At 40.5% G+C, this 14695-nt stretch overlaps 1 protein-coding gene across 1 annotated transcript in view; it reads left to right on the top strand.

Moving 5' to 3' along the window:
* MYO10 (myosin X) overlaps nt 1-14695 on the top strand; it is a 293546-nt gene that overhangs the window by 183845 nt on the left and 95006 nt on the right. The window contains exons 15-19 of the mRNA XM_088459632.1: nt 191-283; nt 1174-1242; nt 1394-1476; nt 3435-3543; nt 3798-3878. Of these exons, the coding sequence (XP_088315758.1) occupies nt 191-283; nt 1174-1242; nt 1394-1476; nt 3435-3543; nt 3798-3878 (435 nt within the window). The remainder of the gene's footprint in view (nt 1-190; nt 284-1173; nt 1243-1393; nt 1477-3434; nt 3544-3797; nt 3879-14695) is intronic.

Raw genomic sequence — 14695 nt, 5'->3', positions numbered from 1 at the left:
ACCTTTGAATAGATAAATGTATTGCCAACACCTCCCAGAAGCCGTCTGCAGAATCCTGCTAAGTAATACCAGTCAGCAGGTTGTTTTGTGAATGTATATGAAAATGTTCAGTTTAAATGTTTGTTGGAAACAAACATTGCAACATGGTTGACACATTTGCAATAATTTTGTTATTTAATCTTTTGATCAGAAACTTGGCTTGTTAGCGCTGATCAATGAAGAAAGCTACTTTCCGCGCGCTACAGACAGCACCTTATTGGAGAAGTTACATAATCAGCATGCAGTAAGCTGTGTTTTTGTCTTTATATTTTATATAAAACTTTCATTGTTTACATTTTTTTCATGCCAGTGCAGCACATAAATCAGTTAAAGCTTTAAATAATAATGTACAGTATGTCCTTAATATTCTCTGATTGGATTGGAACAATATTTTATTTGTTAAGGGGATTCCATGGTCCCTCAGAGATGCCACACCATACCTTGGCACAGAAAGCCCAGATTACGTTCTGCATTTTGCTATATAAGCATTGCCTTTTTGAATTTTGGGCTAAAACACAGCAGGAAGCAATGTAATTATACCTCTGTGATACCAACTGTCACACTTGTAGGAGGAGGTGTCTTGGGCACACATATTCCGCAGAGCTTTACAGAGAATATTAACCATTCACATCAGATTCTGCCTCAGTGGAGCTTGCAATTATTATTTTAATGTAGAAGTATTATTGTTATCTTAATTTTAAGTTGATTTGTTTTTGCTTTAATTTCCTAAAGTTATAGAGATCTATGTAATACTATATATAATATAATAATAATATATAATTTTAGAACACAGTAGCAGCATGTTATATCCAACACTGTCTGATTTGAGGATAACTGCTCTAAATTGTATGGGGTTTGGTTGCAAGTCTGAGTCCCTGTCTAAAGCTGTTGTATGTTGGCAAGGAATACGTAGTGAATAGACAACATGAAATTATGATTTCATAACTTAATCAAAGAATATAAAATTGGGCAACCAAAGCAAATTGTGTGTCTGTCTTTCCTATTTAATTTTCAAATTCACTGGTAAATAACTGTTACAAATTGAAGAAGCACTAGATGTATTGTATCATATATAGTTTTCCTCAGTAACTGTGTTTTAGTTATTGTTTATTATTTTTCATATTCTTATTCCAGAACAACTCCTTCTATGTAAAGCCAAGAGTAGCTGTCCACAACTTTGGTGTAAAACACTATGCTGGAGAGGTAACCTTCCCTTATGTCATTCGTCTGAAACGCACAAATGACTAAACTGATGATGCATATGTGATTTTACATTGGATATACATTTCACAATAATGGGACATTGAGAGAGGTTATGTAGCTTTGCAGTGATGGATTTTGTTTCCATTACAAGGTCCTGTATGATGTCAGAGGTACCCTGGAGAAGAACCGAGACACTTTCAGAGATGACCTTCTCAATGTATTGCGTGAAAGCAGGTAAGAGGAACTGTCCCACCTACACATACATGCATCCACAGAAATGGTCATTAAGGGAGTTTAAAGAAAAATGCTGTACACCTCATATAAAAAACACAATAAATGCACAAAACACTTTGGGGCAGATATACTAAGTTCTGGAAAGTGATACATTGGAGAGTGATAAAGTACCAACCAATCAGCTCCTGTCATTTTTCAAACACAGCCTGTAACATGACAGTTAGGCGCTGAGTGGCTGGTGGTTTATCATTTTCCAATGTATCACTTTCCAGAGTTAGTACATCTCCCCATTTGTATATTTTGGCACCAAGGTGTAGGGTCACCAAGAACACTGAAAGACTGTCATGATATCACAACCACTTCTATTTTCCCCACTGTGCCTCCACACAAATCTCCAGGCCCTGACATGGGGCAGAGGAAGCCGACAGCTTCTTCCTGGCTGCTGCTCTTCGATGTCAGTGATATGCTGGGATTGTTGTCCTGGGCGATCATATCACAGCCCACTGCACACTCCCAGTCTGGCAAAGTAGTAGAGAATGTTTTGCTCCACACAAAGTAAGAAGCCAGGGAAGAGCACCTGATGGTGCCTTGTACTGATTTTTATACAAAAAATTGGAGGTACGCACTGCCAATGGTGGCAACAGGTTCCCTGATGTTCATCTTTACTACTATGCCACCCATTTATGTCAAGCAATAACTTGGTTTGCGTCTTCATAGGTACCTAGATGGGTCTCGGTGACAGATAACCTACAGTATGTAATATTCCCTTTATATCAGCCATTGTGGGAATGGTAGCCTCAGATACACCCAATCCCCCTCCCTTTTTTTTTTCTTCCCCCTTTTTTTCTCCTCCCACCTCTTGTTCACCTTTCCTTTCCCCCTGTTCTCACATTTCTCTTCTGTTTCCACTGTGTGCCTTGAAGTGTTATTTTTGGCCTTTTCAGAGAGGTGCCTTAGTATTGTGCATTACCTATCTCCTTGCATCTAACCTGTGTATCTCTGTTCATCTCTGTGTATATACAATCTTCTGTATTATACTGTATTTGGAATACTACTGATATGTTATCCAGCCTGTGCATGTTTCCCTGTATTTTTCTCATTTGTAAAAGCTTAAATAAATACGTATAAAAAAAAGTGAAAAGAAATTTGAGGCACGAAGTCTCAAACTGTAACAACGCCCAATTTATACTCCTGATCCTAAGTTCTGAGCATTACAAACAGAGCAAGTAACTTTGTATCTGGAACAAACCATGTCGCACTGCAAGGTTGTGCAAATATATTTATTATTTTTGCATGCAGGGTGAATACTGTCTGCTTTTGCATGTAGCCCACAAATACTGGACAGCTTTATTTCTACAGTACACAGCAATTAGATTTGAGATTGGACATACCCCTCCCAAATCTAAATCTCTCTGCGCATTTTACATCTGCCCCACCGAGAGCACATTATGGTTTTACCAAGGTGCAAAGTTACACTTTCTCCTTTGCTCCCAGGTCAGAATCAGCCTCGTAATGTGATTATCCATGCCTAGAAATGGTATTGCATGATGTTATCATGTGTAATATTGAGTGACATTAAATCTAGGTCTAAATGATGATAGTTATTAATAGTTATTTATATAGCACCTACATATGCATTGCTTAACATTGATTGTTTAATCATTCACATTAGTTCATGTCCCAGTGGAGATTGTGTCCCAGTGGCGCTTAGAATCTATATTCAATACAAGACACATACTAATTAGGGTTAATTAACCTATAAGTATGTGGGAGGATTCTGGAGCACCTGGAGAACCCATGAGCCTGTGCTGTAAGGCAGCAACACCACTGTGCCACCATTATGTGCAAATATCTGATAAACTGTCAGTATCAACATTTTATTAGTTGGTTATTGGTTGCCGTCATTGTTTTGTTTTCTTACATCATAACATTGTTTCTTTTTATTTGATTTTTATCAGGCTCGATTTCATATATGATCTGTTTGAACATGTCTCAAGTCGAAATAATCAAGATACATTGAAGACTGGAAGCAAGCATCGGAAACCAACTGTTAGCTTGCAGTTCAAGGTGTGTAGGGTATATGTGCAGAATAGAATATTTTGAAAAACTCAACAGCATATTTTTTTTGGTCATATAACTGCATTTTTCCTTGAAATTCATCTCTGTTTTTGTGTGCAGTGTGTAAATGAAAAACATCTTACTACCACTAGAGGGCACTGTTGGGAAACTTGAAAACTATCTATTAACATTCCGAAAAACCCCATGTGGTAAATTGGTTATGTTTAGTTTGAGATTAAGCATAAATATATTCTTTATTCTAGGATTCTCTACATTCCTTAATGGCAACACTGAGCACATCAAATCCATTTTTTGTCCGCTGCATTAAGCCTAATATATACAAGGTAAGCTGTAGTTCTGCACAATTAAAATACAACATAATGTCATTTTACCTTTTCTATGTATGTGCATGTTATTTTGCAAATATGTACTTTGTGAATCAGGTGTAGATTTCCAATTGAAGTGTTATGTAGTAAAATACCCACTATTTATGAGGAATTACTAGTTGAACATGGGCTACTGTATGTCTTGTGCAGGTTTAGAAGTTGGTTGATAAGAAAAATAAAGAGGATTTTATATAGTGATCTACTGTCGTCTATACTTTTACTTGCAAGCGTTTGTGGTAGGGCCAGCAATTAAAACCTTGGGAGCTGATACACTGCCGTTAACCTTAGCCAGAAGGTACAGGCTGGGTGGAAGAGCTCCTAGATGGTGCCTTGCCACTGCTCAGGGGTATAACTAGAGGTTATGGTGCTCAGAGTAAATAAGAAAAATGGCACCCCTTGAAATCTGTACTTTCATATTTTGGCTAATTTCCTCTATTGGTACGTACTCAAAAACCCATTAGAGACCAAAATTAAGGAAGCACAATCAGAGGCGTCGGAACTATTCTATGTTGGGGAGCAATATAAAATCCATCCGACGCCTCTCCCTCTCTCTACCCTCCCCCTTATACCCTCTCCCTCCCTCTAACTTACCTGTTGCTGGGCGCTTAGGCACAGAAGCGCACCATGGAGCAGCGAGAGGCAGGGACTGAAGCAGAGGCCGGTGACGGTCAGGGGCTGTGCTTTATAGCAATAGGCTGCACAGCCCCTGCAACGCAAGGTGGAAGAGGTGTAATGTGCGGTCTTAAAGACAGCACATTACACCTTTTCCACCTATTACTATAATGCATAGCCCCTGACCTTCCACGGCCACCACTCACTGGTGCCTTTCAAATGTTTTTATGGAGGGGGAGCCACCCCCTCTCTCTCCCCTCCTCCCCCCAGTTCCGACGCCTATGAGCACAATAAAGGTTATATATCTTGTTATACTCCTGCCACCATCTGAGACTTAAATGTTAGGTTGCTTAAAAAGCAAAAAAATGCTGTATGCATCAGTGTCACTCTTAGTTATTTGTCTGCCACACACTAGTCATATTTTTTATGACGTCCCCTCAGAAAAGCATTTGGCACTTGGCTGCCCCATGTTTTTTCTTTTTTTTTGCAACCCCTATATATCCCCTCTGCATGAGAGTCTTTTCTTACCTATATGGTAGTCTCTCTGCAAGGGTTGGGTACGGGATGCCGGGATTTAGGATCCTGGTGGTCAGAATTATGATGCCGGCATCTTGAACGGGTTAGGATGTTGGTAAGTATTCCACCTTAAACCTCCCTCCCCACAGCCTAAACCTAACCCCCTCTCCCCCCTGCAGTCTATTATTTATTTATTATGAGTTATTTATATAGCGCACACATATTCCGCAGTGCTTTACAGAGAATATTTGTTCATTCACAACAGTCCCTGTCCCAGTAGAGCTTAAAATGTATATTTCCTATCACATGTACACACATACACACTAGGGTTAATTTTGTTGGGAGCCAATTAACCTACCAGTATATTTTTGGAGTGTGGGAAGAAACCGGAGCACCCGCATACCTCCCAACATGACCCTATCCAGGAGTGACACAATGGTCTTGTCCTGGACTTCCCTGGTAAGAGGCGGGGCTGCAGCGCAGTTCAAAATTCTTATAGGGGAGCCACACCAACTGCCATTTCACACGCTGCCAAACATCACTGGCTGGGACTCACTGGCAGTTGGTGTGACTCCCCTATTTGGATTATGGTCTGTGCTGCAGCCCCACCTCTGGAGCCACCACCAATCATAAATTACCAGGGAAGTCCAGGACCAGAGCATTGTGTCCCTCCTGGAGAGGGTCATGTTGGGAGGTATGCACCCATGGTAGTCTTAGTTTCCTAACTCAAACACTGCTCCTAGAGCCCAACCCTAATCCTAACTCTCCCCCTAACCCAATACTTACCGTCGGTATTCTTACTGGTGTTGGGATTCCGGCGCTTGGATCCCGACTGCAAGGATCTCTACTGTAACCCCTCTGCAATGGGTAATCTCTGAAGTAATTGGGCAGACATTGTCTTGAGTTGGTATTCATTATGCATATAGAATATCACATGGTACAGAAGCTGTCTGTTTGTGTAGGAATATAGCCAATATCATCATCTTACAAACAGATAATACATAGTAACTGAAGTTTTGGGGCAGGGCAAAATGTGAACTTCCCTGACAAACAATTTTGTATTATTAAACTATTTCCTAAGTTGGTATACCATTTGGATCAGTAATTTGGTTTAAATAGTGTATTAATAAAGCCTTTCCTTCTAATACTGCCAGTTGTGAATATTCTCCATTCCCTTCTGCCAGTTCTCTCTAGCCTTATCCCCAATTTTTTTTCTGTCTCATCCCCTGTGTCTGTCTCGCCTCTTCCCCCCCACACCCCCCCACCCGTGTCTCTCCAGCGGCATCCCCCCAGTGTTTCTGCATTGCCATTCTTTCTGTGTTCCTCTAGGGCCAGTAGTGGTAGTAGTAGGCCACAAGTAGTAATATAGTAATACAGACTGTATCAGACTCTAATATTGTATGGACTAAATTATTATTTAGCCCTAAAACTTATCATCAAGGGTTGTAATGGGCTACACATTATACTTGAAAGTGTAGTCCCTTAAGTTTAGCCCATCAGTGATGGTAATCTGTCATGTATAGTTACATAGTATATTTTAATAACAAATCTCATACACAAGTTACACACTCATGTATACCATCTAATATATTCAGAACAAACTGACTCAGGTTATATTCTGGACTCCATTTTATTACATTTATATTACATTCATGTGTATATTTATATTCACATTTTTTTTTTTTTTGAAAAATGGAGTAAGGACACACAGTTTCTCTTCAGATTCTTTTCATTCCTGTTTACCAAAATGCTAGTTATTAAATAAATTATTAAATAAATGTTCTAATAACCTGAGCTACACTTGGCATTCCTTTCTCCCATCGCCCCTGTGTCTTTCCTTTTACTTAAAACTCTGACAAAGACATTCCTGACATATTTTTTATTCACTCTTTACATGTTTGTGTTCTCTTGGTATGTCTCTTAGCTTTATCAGAAATGTCACCTTTCCTTTGCCGCACAGTGTAATAACAGGGTTCTCCACTTCTCGTATATTCCAGTGTATGTAAAATTCAAACATTATTTTGTTATGAAAGACTTTTGGCATACCTTATATGTAGTTGTTGTTCATAATTAGCAACACAGCAAACATTTCAGTAGCGCACACAGCTCTATGTCTCCCTGTTAGAGTGTAACCAGGCCATACTGGCATTGCCTGTTTTGGGTTGGGTATGGGAGACCAGCAGTCGAGATGCCAGCTGTCAAAGCATCTGGATGCTCAGAATCCTAACAGGGACTGAGTAAGTATACTAATTCCCCCCCCCCCCCCCCCCTTCACCCGATAACCCTCACTTTGTGCATCCTAACCCTCTCCTCCCACAGTCTAACCCTCTCCCCATTAGTGCCTAACCCTACCCCCACCACCTCCCGGTGGTGCCTAACCCTAACCTCCACCCTCCCGCAGCCTATCCCTTCCCATGGTGCCTAAACCTAACCCTCCCCTACCCACGACTACAAGCTAACCCAGCACGCTATACTTACGTTCAAGATGCCGGCTGTCGGGATTCCGGCGTCGGCATCTCAACTGATGTTGAGATTCCGGCGCCGGTGTTCTGGCCTTGGGTCGGGAATCCGGCACCAGGATTTCGACTGCCATCATTCTGTGCGGCAGTATAGTAACTACATCCCCCTGGTTTGGGCTGCTGCTTTTGCAGGGGGCATCATGCTCCGGGCCCTCTGTTTAGTGGTAACCAGCCCAAGTTATAGATCTTATGCTGGTTACATATTTTAGGGACGGCATTTAAAAAAAAAAAATGTAGTTATTCTATTTTTAGGTAGTAAAGTTATATACTGATGCTCATCACCATCAGCAGAATGTAGCTTTACAACATGGTGACAGTAACCAAACAGCAGTTTGTCAAAATCGTCAGCTTTTAACCTTTATTGCCACGCTTTGCAAGGGTCATGGCCATGTACACTATGACACGGACACTGGCCCTGATTCAGAACCGGACGCTCGCTCTGAATCAGGGCGTTTTTTGTTTTTTTTTGGAGCGGCCTCCTGAGCACCCACAGCTATTGCGAGCGGCCAGGACGATGGTCGCGATGGTCAAGACCATCGCGACCATCGGGCTTGCGACGAGACCCTTGTGGTAGCATGGGAACGCCTTTGTTTGAGAAGCCACCCCCCCCCCGCCACACCTACAAAACGGTGCGAGCTGTCGATCAAAATCGACAGCCGCCCCCTTTTGGTGAGAGACCTGGTGCGATGGAGCGCCCGTCGCTAGCCAGATCTCGCGCATGCGCACGTTGGAGCCAACTCCGGTGTGCGCATGATCAGTGGCCTAACATCGACCCACTCGCGAGCGGGTCTGAATCAGGCCCACTATCGGACCCCGAAATGTTGGGAAGTACTTAAACCTAGTGACTAATATTTCATGAAACATGTAAACTTTATTTTTACCAAGCAATATTATTTGTTTATTGCTTCTATCAACCATGTGAATATCTTTATGTCAATAAAACAAAGTACTATGTAAAATGTACACATTTTGAGGAAGGGAAAAAATGCAGAATAATGTCCATTTAACAAATAGGCTTTAATTCTTGTATTTAAAAACACAGGTTTTCTCTTTTGAGTTGGTTGTTTTGTTGGAAAGAGTGTCAAACATTTGGCAGAAAAGTTTATTACTGGGGAAATGCAGTAAAATAAGAGCTTTGAGTAGGGTTGTTCTGTTTTAGCTCCACACCCATGAGACTCATAACCAGGCACCGCTTTCCCTGGCAGAGCAAAGTACAGATGTGTCTTCATTCACTGTTGCTCAAGACAGGGCAAATCACCCCTCTCAGTGTGCCAGGTCGCGGACAACTAGCATCTTTCGTGCAAAAAATGTGCTTCTTATTTGCTTAAATAAAACAACTGGAAGCGAGTCTGAATGTGTGTATGAAATGCTGTGTGTATGATATGCTGAGTGTATGATATGCTGTGTGTATGATATGCTGTGTGTATGATATGCTGTGTGTATGAAATGCTGAGTGTATGAAATGCTGTGTGTATGATATGCTGTGTATGAAATGCTGTGTGTATGAAATGCTGTGTGTATGAAATGCTGTGTATGATATGCTGTGTGTATGAAATGCTGTGTGTATGATATGCTGTGTGTATGATATGCTGTGTGTATGATATGCTGTGTATGAAATGCTGTGTGTATGATATGCTGTGTATGAAATGCTGTGTGTATGAAATGCTGTGTATGATATGCTGAGTGTATGAAATGCTGAGTGTATGAAATGCTGTGTGTATGATATGCTGAGTGTATGATATGCTGTGTGTATGATATGCTGTGTGTATGATATGCTGTGTGTATGAAATGCTGTGTGTATGATATGCTGTGTGTATGAAATGCTGTGTATGATATGCTGTGTGTATGATATGCTGTGTGTATGATATGCTGTGTGTATGATATGCTGTGTGTATGATATGCTGAGTGTATGATATGCTGAGTGTATGATATGCTGTGTGTATGATATGCTGTGTGTATGATATGCTGTGTATGATATGCTGTGTATGATATGCTGAGTGTATGATATGCTGTGTGTATGATATGCTGTGTATGAAATGCTGTGTATGAAATGCTGTGTGTATGAAATGCTGTGTATGATATGCTGTGTGTATGATATGCTGTGTGTATGATATGCTGTGTGTATGATATGCTGTGTGTATGATATGCTGTGTGTATGATATGCTGTGTATGAAATGCTGTGTGTATGAAATGCTGTGTGTATGAAATGCTGTGTATGATATGCTGAGTGTATGAAATGCTGAGTGTATGAAATGCTGAGTGTATGAAATGCTGAGTGTATGATATGCTGAGTGTATGATATGCTGTGTGTATGATATGCTGTGTGTATGAAATGCTGTGTATATGAAATGCTGTGTGTATGAAATGCTGTGTGTATGAAATGCTGTGTATATGAAATGCTGTGTATGATATGCTGTCTGTATGATATGCTGTGTGTATGAAATGCTGTGTGTATGAAATGCTGTGTGTATGAAATGCTGTGTGTATGAAATGCTGTGTGTATGAAATGCTGTGTGTATGAAATGCTGTGTATGATATGCTGTGTGTATGATATGCTGTGTATGATATGCTGTGTGTATGAAATGCTGTGTGTATGATATGCTGTGTGTATGAAATGCTGTGTGTATGAAATGCTGTGTGTATGATATGCTGTGTGTATGATATGCTGTGTGTATGAAATGCTGTGTGTATGATATGCTGTGTGTATGATATGCTGTGTATGATATGCTGTGTGTATGAAATGCTGTGTGTATGAAATGCTGTGTATGATATGCTGTGTGTATGATATGCTGTGTGTATGATATGCGTGTGTATGAAATGCTGTGTGTATGATATGCTGTGTGTATGAAATGCTGTGTGTATGATATGCTGTGTGTATAAAATGCTGTGTGTATGATATGCTGTGTGTATGATATGCTGTGTGTATGATATGCTGTGTGTATAAAATGCTGTGTGTATGATATGCTGTGTGTATGAAATGCTGTGTGTATGAAATGCTGTGTGTATGAAATGCTGTGTGTATGAAATGCTGTGTGTATGAAATGCTGTGTGTATATGCTGTGTGTATGAAATGCTGTGTGTATATGCTGTGTGTATATGCTGTGTGTATGAAATGCTGTGTGTATATGCTGTGTGTATGAAATGCTGTGTGTATGATATGCTGTGTGTATGAAATGCTGTGTGTATGAAATGCTGTGATGCAGCGGCTGCGGCTTTTTCTTGCGCCAAGTTCTGTTGTGCTTCATCTGTGACCTTGTACATATTAAAACGAATTCCTATGCAGATAAAGTCACAGCCCAATGTCACAGCTTGAGTGGTGTTTTGCTGCGCTTGCAATGCAAATATGCCTCAGAAAACTATAGCACGTTACTCATCTCGGAGAGTTTCAGTCGCGCCAGGTGTCTCGTTTGTATAAGAACCCATCTGTAACTCATTTAAAAGGATTTGCTGTCCAAGGCTTGTTAGAGTAGAGTAGGTGAGTGTGGTTTCATCGCAGTCAGAACCGCAAGCCATAGTTAAAGGTTACTTCTACATTACAAAATATTTAAGCCCTCCTAAAAGATAACTAAACACATTATCATTTCTGTACACCTAATAACAAAGAGAATGCAAATCATTTTGGAAACAAAGTTACATAGAGAAGAGAGGTGAAATCAAAATATTTTTAGATCTGAGAGATTTATCACAAAGTGGTCAAAATTGCCTCCTGCACAAACCAAGAGGAAAGCCCTATTCTTATCTCTTTGGACACACCTCTGTAAGCTGGAACTGGCCCTGTATTTTAGAAAGGTGAAAAATGTGAACAGGTGCACTGCATACAGTATAGCGGTCACATCAAATTTCCTGCTTCCGACCATTTCAAATGTCCCTTTTCATTGAATGAAACTCGAATTTTGTCCTAAAGCTTTTACTGAAATTAGCCTTAATTTTGTTGTTCATTAACCATTGAGATGAAGTGAACATCAGGAATGCCTTTATTATTTATTACTGTTTTATGTGCTTGAAGCTTCATTAAGCAGTGGTCAAACTGCATCTAGACATGCTGTCTTTCACTGAATTGTAATAGGAATGTGTAAGATGCGCCTTTCTAAAGTATGGGACAAATATATATATATATACCCACTCCACGCAGCATGCAGCAATGCTACTTTTTATAATGTACCGTATCCCTCTATATTTAATAAAGTGCAGGCTTATTATAGAAGTCTAGTTATTGCCCATAGCAACCAATCAGATTCTATCTATCATTTATCGGACACCTTCTAGAACACAGGTTCTCAAACTCAGTCCTCAGGACCCCAAACAGTGCACATTTTCCAGGTCTCCTCACATAATCACAATTGAAATAATTAGCTCCACCAGTGAAACTTTTAAACCGTGTCAGTGAGTAATGAATACACCTGTGCACCTTCTGGGTGACCTGGAAAACATGAACAGTGTGGGGTCCTGAGGACCGAGTTTGAGAACCTCTGTTCTAGAAGATAATAGCTAGAATCTGCTTGGTTGCTATGGGCAACAACTCCACTTCTAAAAACCTGCACTTCTTAATCTCAATTATGAATGTTCAAATCACAAATTGAATGTTTATTTTTGCACTGGGTATACCAGAACTAATGCCGCATATTTACCAAGGAATGCCTTCACTTAGCAGAAAACCTCCTAGCAAGGTGAAAATTTCTACTTTTTCTGCAAACTCTCCCATCTTACTATAAACCGGAGGTATTTGATGGAAATTAATGTGTAATTGTGCAAATTGAGGTGCATGTCACCTACAAAGAGAGATTAGCGCTATACCTCACTAGTCTGGCACTTTACTAATGAGGCCTAGAATGCTTTGCTAGTAGCACACCAATGTACTAATGTCTGATACTTGAGGCATTGTTCTGTCTATCCACTTTGCTGTTACCCACCCCACCAATCTGTGCTGATTGATTGATTAATACAGAGCTCCCCAGAAGTTAAATACTGAACATTTCAAGTTTTCGTGTTTCATTCAAATATATAACTTAGAAAGATAAAGTCCCTTTTCTTTTTTTTTCCATTTAAAAATCAGGATTTCAAATAACAGTTTTGTCAGATTAGTTACAACAACATCTAACAAAGGCGGGAGGATGGCATTTTTCAGTGTTTGTTAAATGTAGGTTAATACATTGAAGTTCAGCTTTAGTGGTCACGTCTTTCTTTCTTCTTCCAATGTGCCCAGTGATTTTCAGTGTCGTGCCAATTATCTGATACAATGCGCAGCCTGGCTTCTTTCTCCACAGAACAGTTTCTGTTATCACTTTGCTTGTTCCATCACTTGACTCTTTAAAGTAGGGCAGCCATTACTGTTACATCTCTCTTTACGAATTCTCTTTATCTGAGTATGTCATACTTGCCTACTTTTGAAAAAGCATTTCAGGGAGATTGTGAAAGCAACACCTATGAGCACGGTGGTAAAGTGGACTGTACTGCTATATCTGAGAGGCGTGTCATAAAACTGACTTAAATCCACATGTAAACAAGCCCAAAAGCAGTTATACACCTTTTCCACCTAAATTCCGGGTCTGACCCGGAGTTGGAACAAAGTTCCTATCCGGATCAGACCCGGAATTTTGCCGGCACCGACTCGGGATATTCCCGAGTCAGCGCCGCTCACACCGCAGTCGGGTCTGCATAAACCCGGCTCTTGCGGAGTGAAAATGGTCGCTTGGAGATGACATCATCTCCAAGCGCCACTGAAGCCGGACCAATCGGCCGGCTAGCAGCGCACTCCAGGTCATCGTGACCCGGAGTGCGCTGTTCTCAGAGCAGGGTTTCATGGGCTATGCCCGTGTTAAACCCTGCTATTTACCTGGGTTGGATTGCCGGGTCACTCGACCCGGCGATCCAACTCTCTCCCCTTTTACACCAGGGAGCTGCCCGGGTTAACCCTTCAAAAACCTGGGTTTTAGCTCCGGTGTAAAAGGGGTATAAGTAAGATCTATATGTTAATGAAAACATACTGATACTTTTCAGAAACTACATGTAGCCATAGGGATCATTTTGCCTTATAACCAATGCAGGGAAATGATACTAATGATCCAATTTGAAAACTGTATATATATCGGGTTTTTTTATGTAACAGCTTTATAATGGGCTTAAGGCACAATCAGGGAGATTGTTAGACTCTTCAGGGAGATAGGGAGATTGCTACTATTTCATGGAGTCTCCCTGACAATGAGGGAGAGTTGACAAGTATGGTGTAGACGTGAGCATACGTATTACTTATCTCTCCGTAAAGTTGGTAAATATATAGAATTCACACTATAGAGTGAGAAACTTCCCTTTATAGCGTTTGGACACTGTTCTCTTACAGTATTTCCTATTTTATAGAGCAAGGCACTTGCTCTCTTATTTCAGTTGTTATAAAATGGGTACTTGTCTTATATCTCTTCAAGTAGAGTGGGCACTTGTTCTCTAGCTTTATCTTATTCTCATATATTCTCATATATTTTCTCCTATGCCTCTTGTGCACTTATTCTCTCACTTCATTTGAGACCATTGTACACTCAGTTTTGTCTGTCTGGAGTGGGTGCGTCTTCTCTAATTTCTCTCTTTCTAGAACTGTACACTTGTTCTATCATTTTTGTCTAGTTGGGTGCTATTGTTCTCTCATTTCATTATCTATAGAAAGCACATTTCTCTCTGACTATAGTAGTGCCCTTGCTCTCTCATTTCACTCTATCTAGAAGTGCCATTGCTCTCTCATTTGTCTCTGTCTATAGTGGTGCCATTGTTCTCTCATCTCACTCTGTCTATAGCTGTGTACTTATTCTCTATTTTTTCCCTGTATCATGGTGCACTGTATTCTAATTTCTCTCTGTCTAGAGTAGTGCAAGTCGTCTTTAATTTCTCACTGTCTAAAGCGGTGCCCTTATTCTTTCATTTCTTACTATCTAGAGTGGTGAGATTGTTCTCTATTTTATCTCTGTCTATAGCAGTGCACTTGTTCTCTTATTTCTCTATGTATAGAGTGGTGCACTTCTCTCTGTCTAGAGCAATGCCCTTGTTCTCCCATCTCTCTCTGTATAGAGCAATGCCCTTGTTCTCCCATCTCTCTCTGTCTAGAGAAATGCTCTTGTTCTCCCATCCCTCTGTCGAGAGCGG

Source organism: Taudactylus pleione, unplaced genomic scaffold (assembly GCF_031769625.1).
Source record: "Taudactylus pleione unplaced genomic scaffold, aTauple2 ptg000917l, whole genome shotgun sequence".
Lineage (NCBI taxonomy): Eukaryota > Metazoa > Chordata > Amphibia > Anura > Myobatrachidae > Taudactylus > Taudactylus pleione.
This window is presented reverse-complemented; position numbering and strand designations above follow the sequence as displayed.